Source organism: Pipistrellus kuhlii, unplaced genomic scaffold, assembly GCF_014108245.1.
Source record: "Pipistrellus kuhlii isolate mPipKuh1 unplaced genomic scaffold, mPipKuh1.p scaffold_m20_p_2, whole genome shotgun sequence".
Classification (NCBI taxonomy): Eukaryota; Metazoa; Chordata; class Mammalia; order Chiroptera; family Vespertilionidae; genus Pipistrellus; species Pipistrellus kuhlii.
Genome location: NW_023425515.1, coordinates 121,085,708 through 121,094,245, shown reverse-complemented (window position 1 = coordinate 121,094,245; position 8,538 = coordinate 121,085,708). Strand labels below are relative to the sequence as shown.

Sequence of the window (8,538 nt, the reverse complement as noted above, 5' to 3'; positions counted from 1 at the left end):
GTTGATTGGGACTGAGCGAGATGGGCCGGACACACTCTGGAGCCCTGTTGTGGTCCCTCCCAGACTGGCCAACCTCCAGAATTTTTCCCTTGCCCTGATAGTGCACCAGTAGGGTCCCTCTGCCCAATGGCAGAACTACCAATTGCTATGATGTGCATGGACCACCAGAGGGCAGATGCTCAATGCAGGAGCTGCCTTCTGGTGGTCAGAGCACTCCCACAGGGGGAGCGCTGCTCAGCCAGAAGCTGGGCTCACAGCTGGTGAGCGCAGGCCAGCAGGGGAGGGCAGTTGGGGATGACCAGTCTGCAGGGGAGGACAGTCAGGGGCAATTGGACACCCCCAAGGCTCCCAGATTGCAAAAGGACATAGGCTGGACTGAGGGACCCACCCCTCCCTGAATGCATGAATTTCATGCACAGGCCTCTAATAAAAAGTAATATGCAAATAGACCATCATCCAAGACACAATAGCTGTCCCCATGTGGTCAAAGATGGCTGCACCCATGTGGACATGAGATGGCTGCCTCAAGATGGCCTGCAGGGGAGGGCAGTTGTGGCAGTTGGGGGCGACCAGGCCTGCAGTGGAGGGCAGTTGAGGGCGACCAGCCCAGCAGGGAGGGCAGTTTGGGGTGACTGGGCCAGTTGTGGCAGTTGGGAGAGACCAGTCCTACAGGGGAAGGTAGTTGGGGCAGGGCGCCAGGCCTGAGGATGGGGCAGTTGGGGGGGATCAGGACATCAAAGGAGGGCAGTGGGAGGATCAGGCCTGCAGGGGAGGACAGTTGGAGAGGACCCAGACCTGCAGGAGGGCAGTTGGCGGGAGTGGGGGGGGAGACCAGCCAGCAGGGGAGGGTAATTGTGGGCAATCAGGCCAGCAGGGAGGGCAGTTAGGGGTGACTGGGCCAGCAGAGGAGGGCAGTTGGGGGAGACCAAGTCTGCAGGGGAGGACAGTTGGGGAAGACCAGGCCAGCAGGGGAGGGCAGTTGTGGGCAATCAGGCCAGCAGGGAGGGCAGTTAGGGGTGACTGGGCCAGCAGAGGAGGGCAATTGGGGGAGACCAGGCTGGCAGGGGAGGACAGTTGGGGAGGACCAGGACAGCAGGGGACGGCAGTTGTGGGGGGAAGACAAAGCCTACAGGGGAGGGTAGTTGGGGAGGGGCAGGCATGCAGGGAAGGGCAGTTAAGGGTGACCAGGCCAGCAGGGGAGGGCAGCTAGGGGAGACCAGGTCTGCAGGGGAGGACAGTTAGGGGCAATCTGGCCAACTGGGGAGCGGTTAGGTGACAATCAGGCTGTCAGCGAAATGGTTAGGGGGTGATCAGGCTGGAAGGCAGAGCAATTAGGGCAATTAGGTAGAGGCAGGTGAGCGGTTGGGAGCCAGCAGTCCTAGATTGTGAGAGGGATGTCCAACTGCCCCCTAAATGGGTGGTTGGCCATTCCTCAAGGGGTCCCAAATGGAGAGGTGGCAGGCTGGCAGAGGGATACCTCCCCCCCTTGCACAAATTTCATGTACTGAGCATCTAGTAACAATAATAATCATACTGATATAAATCTTTGCCCCCAGGAACTTGGGGTTCAGCTAATGAGTTAATGGTCAAGCATGAATCACAAACTCCCTTAGATAATGTAATGCAGTGACAGGTTTTGTACAGAGAATTGACATAGATGTACTGATATTTTTGAAAGACCTGTCTGTCTTCTATTTGGCAAAAAAATATTGAAAAGGATTAAGGGTTAAAGCAAAAACTACTATCAGAGGCTGTTATAGTCATCAGGTAATAAACAATGAATGCTTAGTAGTAAAGATGAAGAGAGGTAAACAAATCCCAGATATATTTTGAGCAAGACTAGGTAAGATATGTTGTTGTCTTAGATGTTAGGGTTAAGGAAGAAGAAAGGATATGAAAGGGTGGGTGGGTGACATTTACTGAAATGGGGAAGGCAGGAAGAGGAACAGAAGATTAAGCATTCAATTTTAGACATGATAATTTGAAATGTCAGGGAGACATCTAACTAGGGATATAAGGTTGGAGCTCAGGAGGAAGGTATAGGCTAGACATTCAATTTTAGAGATCATCAATATAAAATCCTGAAAGTAGATGAGATTGTCTTAAAAATGACATAGAAAGAGAAGAGGGCCAAGAATTTATCCCAGGAGGATACCAACATTTAGAGTTCAGGCCAGAAATGGATACAAACAAAAGTTACAGAAGACACCCAGAGATGTGTTTAAGAAAAATTAGAAGCCTGGTTGGTGTGTTCAGTGGTTGAATATGGATCTGTGAATCAAGAGATCACAGTTGAATTCCTGGTCAGAGCATATGCCCAGGTTTTGGACTTGATTCCCAGTAGGATGTACAGGAGGCAGCCAATTAATGTTTCTCTCTCATGATTAATGTTTCTATCTCTCTCTCCCTCTCCTTTCCTCTCTGAAAACAAAAACAAAAACAAAAACACAGCTTAGAAGAATGTGGTATCATGAAAAGGGCATCCTTCAAGGAGGAGTAATCTCCTGTATCAAATGCTGCTGAGTGATTAAGCAAAGTAAGGCCTGAAAAGGAAAACTGGATTAAACAATATAAGAACTCTTGGTTATCTTCCCTAGAGCACATTAAGTTAAATGATAGAAAAGGAAGCCAGATTAGAGGACTTGAAGAGGAAATGGGCACACAATACTAAAAATAAATCATAGATGACTTAGATGAGAAAGGAGAAACTAAAACTTTGAAGAAAACATGGAAGAATATCTTCATGGTTTTAGAATAAGAAACAACATTGTGAACAATACATAAAAAGGACAAATCAGTCTCTTCCTATCTCTCATCATGGCGCAGGACCAAGGGGAGAAGGAGAACCCCATGCAGGAACTGCGCATCCGCAAGCTCTGCCTCAACATGTGTGTGGGGGAGAGCGGGGACAGGCTGACGTGGGCGGCCAAGGTGCTGGAGCAGCTCACGGGCCAGACCCCTGTCTTCTCCAAAGCCAGGAACAGTGTCAGATCCTTTGGCATCAGGAGAAATGAAAAGATTGCTGTCCACTGCACAGTCCGCGGGGCCAAGGCAGAAGAAATCTTGGAGAAAGGTCTAAAGGTGCGAGAGTACGAATTACGAAAAAACAACTTCTCGCCGAAGCCAGTTTGGCTCAGTGGTAGAGCATCGGTCTGCGGACTGAAAAGTCCCAGGTTCGATTCCGGTAAAGGGCATGTACATTGGTTGCGGGCACATCCCCGGTAGGGGGTGTGCAAGAGGCAGCTGGTCGATGCTTCTCTCTCATCGACGTTTTTAAGCTCTCTATCTCTCTCCCTTCCTCTCCGTAAAAAATCAATAAAATATATTTTTAAAAAAACCAAAAAACAAAAAACAAAACAAACACAACTTCTCAGATACTGGAAACTTGGGTTTTGGGATCCAGGAACACATAAGATTCTAATTTCCAAGTTGCTAGCAGGCTCTCTCCATTGCTGTCTTTGGTGAAGCAGGCTGCTCTGTTGGAGGGGCCCACGTGCAAGGGACACGGCCAACAGTCAGCAAGAAACTGAGGCCCTCAGACTAACAGTCTTCAAGGAACTGAATTCTGCCAACAACTACGTGAGCCTGGAAGCGGATCCTCCCCAGGAAAGCCTTGAAATCAGACCCTAATGCAGGCCAACACTTTGCCTATGGCCCCGTGAGAGACGCAGAAGCAGAGAACCCAATTAAGCTATGCTCAGATGCCGGGAACCTGGAACCAGGAACCAGGAACAGGGAACCAAAACCTAGCATTGTCATTGGAGATAAAATGTAAAAAGAGCTATGCGACCTTGATGGCTCTGAATGGTCAGAGGCATTAACTCTTTGTATAGTTGAGATAGTGGTGCTTGAGGCAACTTTAATCTGTTAATCATATGTAAATGTAAGTTGATTTTCTGCTGTTAGAACTTCCTCCTTAAGAGATATCTTTGTTTCAGAATCTCAATAAAAGGAATGGTAAAAGGCCAAAGAGCGGTTAGTCTTCCCACTAGAGGTAGACTTCCCGCCTGGCCCCCATTTTCCCAAATTAACTCTTTTCCAGTCTCTCTCTTCATTTTAGTGTGCGGCCTTCTCCAGAAACCGGACCCTGAGTGGGCCCTGAACCACGCGGGTCGTGTTAAGGGATCCCACACTCAGACTCCTGATCCAGAGAAACTGTGCGATGGTAAACGTGTGCTGTTTCAGCTGGGAAATATCATCTTACAAGTGCAGGAGTTCATCATCCTGTCTCCGATTTCCGTACTTTTGTCTGCTGTCCCTTCTTTCAGGAATGTCCTTCCTCATTCTTGCCTCCCATCTGGCTTACTCCAATTATTACAAAAGTTGGCCGTGTCCACTCTCCCTGAAACTTTATTGATTAGTCAGGCTTTTACCCTCTTGTCTTTTAGCACCTTGTACCCACACTTGCTGCATTGTCATCGATCACACCTAGACTGTGAGATTCTGGAAGACGTAACTGTACCTCTCCATCTCTTCCCCCAGCACTAGAGTGTCTATCCCAAAATATTTATATTATTAATATCTGTCCATCGATAAATATCTGAAAGAAAAACTTGCAGGCCATGCCTTTGTGAACATGCCAAAGATTACAAACTCACCCTGGTCAAATCCCATTGTCAGAACAGTTTAAATAAGTAAAAAAAAAAATTCATGGTTAGTGCTGCTGGCCCACCAGTTTTGAAACCACACTCATTGTAATCCATTGCATGAATATTTTAACATAGACAGAAAGACCTGAGATACTGGGAAGATTTTTTGCCAGGAAATTTTGTTTGGATAAAACAGAATGAACCTGAGATGCCTAAGATACTGCCTTGGATTCCAATCCTTTCCAATCTATGACCTCACTTTGCATCCATTCCTGCATCCTGCCTTCTGCCACCACTTTTTGTTTCTCTGTTGCTCAGCCTATCCATATTATGCATCTAGGGCATCTAGATGGTAAAGGTGAAATTTCAGTCTGTGGATACCATCTGCATAATATCTCTTGCTATACTTCTGTCCAGGAAACCTTTATCCTGGCTCTTCCTTTGCTTGGCAATACCAGCAAAGCCTCACAATGGTGTGCTGAGGGATTTATTGCCTTAAAGGTTGGAGTTGGGTGCATGGGTTCCAGTTAGGCTATCTTGATTCAAATCCACTGATTCCATTTACTAGCTTGGATACTTTGGACCAGTTATTTCTCTTTCACTTTCTTGCCTTTCCCCCATTTTCTTGCCATTTCTATTTGGTTGACAGGATGATTTCCTTCCTTCAGATATCTCTGCACACTGGTATCTCATCCCAATTATCTTAGTAATTATCCCTTACAAGGTATCATGGGGCAAGTGTTACCTCCATTTTTTATTTTTTTTTTCAAATATGAAAACTAAGGCACTAAGAGAGATAGTATGAACTGATGGATACACTTTGGCCTACACTTGCCTAAATCCCTTTTGGTGAGAACTTTTCTGTCAAATCTTCTTTAGTAATAATAGCCCACATTGATTTCTCTTTATCCAAAGCCTATGACATACTCATTGCTCAATTTTACACATTTTTTTTCGGGGTGTGTGTGTGTGTTTGTTCTCTCTTTCATGCGTATTATGTTTTATCAAGGGTACTGACACTAAGGCTGAGGACTATATCTTGCACGTTTATTTTCATTCTTTATATAAAACTCCTGCTGTTGAGCTCTGAGAAATAGATTATTAGGGACATGGAAGGTAATGGCTAGAAGACAACCCAGCGGTCTGTGCCAGTTTCTAGGAGAAGGGAGGTTCCTGCATGTCAGTAGGCAGGTGGGCAGGATACACTATTGACTAAACATAAGCTTCAACATATCTGGGCCCTGGTCAATTTCTGCATGGAAGTTAATAGTGATCTCATACACTTTGAAGACATACACTTTGATTAGTTCTGGTCCCAATAATTATTGCCAATATGTGGCCAATAGAAATCTGCTTTTTCCATTCAAGAATTTTTTTGGTATTCCATTGGACAAAATGCTTTATTGCTCTAGTTGACCCTGGCTCAAAAAAAAGTTACAATAAATCTTTAAAATTTTTTTCTCTTTCATATCCCAAAAATGATAGTATTCATCTAGTGAGTATTCAATGTAGTTGAAGTTGTATATGCTTGTAAGCAATGATTGGTATATATATTTTTCTAACTACTGGTGCCCACCAATAATTCAGAAATGCCTTTCTCCTTATTGAATGTTCTCTGTTTATTTGGATAATTATAGTAATTGTTGGTAGACCTTACTTGCCTTTTCTTTACCTGACAATAGATGCTTATTTTGCAGTGTGAGTTCAGATTTACTTCTAAATTTCCTTTCCCACATAGGTCACAATGAACTTAAGCCCATAAAATATTCATGTTCAACTTCCTCTTTTCCTTAGTTATTTTGCCTTGTTGACCCTTACTTCAACTTTCCCTTCCCATACAAATGTCACATTTTTAGGACAGATTCCCTCTGAAAATAACAACCTCTGGTCTTTACACTGAGATTATGGAGTGTAGGAGGTAAGAATGAAACTTAGGTGTCTAATATTGATTCAAGATTATGACTCTACTCCCCTTTGGCCAAGTGACTCATCTCCTTTAAGCATCACTTGCCTCATCTATAAAAAGGTAACAATATTTCTCTTGTAGGGTCATTGTGAGGATTAAAAGAATTAAAACATTTCCAATTCTTAGTATAGAGCTTGGGACATAGCAAATGTTCAGTAGGTGTTTATTATGATTATTCACTTTCCTCTTGTCACTGTCAGCTCTATCCTCTGAATCCTCAATAAGCTAGCCTATTATCATCTCATCAAGTTGGCATATGTTAGAATAAATGTAGTACTAATAGAAGACTCATGGATGGATTGCCAATGATATTTGTGTCATAAATAATGTTAGTCCATGTTATCTCAAAGGGAGCAATTATAACTGCTTCAATATGCCCTATGTACATGTGTCTCTCTCACATAGACATCTCTCTCTATCTCTCTTTATCTCTCCCTCCCCACTCCTCCTTTCCACCTTCCACATTCTGAACTTGACTGTTAATCCTGCTAGTAAACTCCTGACCTTGACTTGGTATCAATTTCCCTTTGAAACCAATCTATGGCTTCTGCAATCTCAAGCAACTCTAGACTTCCTCTTCCCCTATGCTAGAACTCCGGGAAGCTTCCTAGGAGTGCTAAATCATCAGCACCTTGCCCCCACCTTTTTTCAGGAAGTCTGACCTCATAGCTATAACAGGAAATCTATGATCTGTCTTCTCCACACCCACTCCTCCAGGGAGCCTATCAGACTTAATCAGAGAAGTCAGAGTTCCTCACTGTTGTTTAGGAACTCAGCTCCTCCTCTTCCTTCTTCTCCTTTTCCTCCTCCTCCTCCTCTTCCTCCTCCTCCTTCATGTTTGTCTTCACCCAAGGATTTTTCCCATTGATTTTTTTTAGAGAGATTGGAAGCAGCGGGCAGGGGGGAGGCAGGGGGAGAGAAACATCAATGTGAGAGACACATCAATTGGTTGTATCTGCACATGTCCTGACCAAGACAGGGGATTGAGCCTACAACCTAGGCATGTGCTGTTGACCAGGAATTGAACCCCCAACCTTTGGTGCATAGGTGATGCTCTAACTGAAATATGGTAGCAATCATACTTGGGTAAAAACTGCTGTTTGAATTTTAACCTTGCTATCTGACTTCGACCTTCGATTACTTGCTTAAACAATAGGGTAGTTATCGGAGATTGACTCCCACTGACTCAGTGGCTTTAGGGGTAGAAACTATAGATAACCTTTGATTCTGCTTTTGTATTATGGGCAAGATAGGGCCACATTCCAATGTCCAGCAGGGTGTGACTGGGAACCAACCCTTCGGGCTGTCTCCAGTCTTTAGAATTTAGTCTTTAGGATTTAGGAACAGATAACTGATTGGCCAGTTCTTTGTCCTGAGGGGCCAATCAGGATTAGCCAAGGCAGTGACATCACCACCTACCTGAGTAAAACCCTGGACTGGGCGAAATTCATTCTCTTCCGCCATGCTGTCGGCATGAGTGGGACAGCCCATGCTAGCATGGAGAAGTCTCTTTTGTTTATTGCATCGGACTCGGCTCCCTGGTGGTCCTTGGGGATCATGAATTCGTCTGAGATCCCCAGCCAGGACCATGAGGGACCCCAATCCGGAGAGCCTGACTGGCCGCAGTAGGTGTGTGTTTGTCTGTGTTTTTGTGTGAGCGCTCTGGAGGGACTGCCCCTCCATCGGGGCTCTCACCTGGGTGTTTGCCGGCTGCTGTGTCAGCCAAGGTTTGAGCCCGGATTCGAATCTGTAATAAATTCTAGCATGCTTAATCAAATTGGCTCCGGTGGTCCATCTCATGGGGACTCGCTCCGTAACACTAACCACTAAGCAAGCAATAATGGCCAAGGCAAGAACTCAGTGTCTTAATCCTCAGAACAGCCTATCCCTAAAAAAATGTATATACACCTTGTGATTATAAAGTCAATGTTTATTAATGTACAGTTCATTTTCAAAATTTAAAAGAATCTACAAAAATGAGTG

The 8,538-nt window shown here is 44.9% G+C and overlaps 1 protein-coding gene across 1 annotated transcript; it reads left to right on the top strand.

Moving 5' to 3' along the window:
* Positions 1–2,800: 2,800 nt before the first annotated feature.
* LOC118723053 (60S ribosomal protein L11-like) lies at positions 2,801–4,488 on the top strand. Its single transcript, XM_045583807.1, has 2 exons — positions 2,801–3,144; positions 4,483–4,488. The coding sequence occupies exons 1-2, from the start codon at positions 2,818–2,820 to the stop codon at positions 4,486–4,488; spliced, it is 333 nt and encodes a 110-aa protein (XP_045439763.1). The 5' UTR covers positions 2,801–2,817.
* The last annotated feature ends 4,050 nt before the right edge of the window (positions 4,489–8,538 follow it).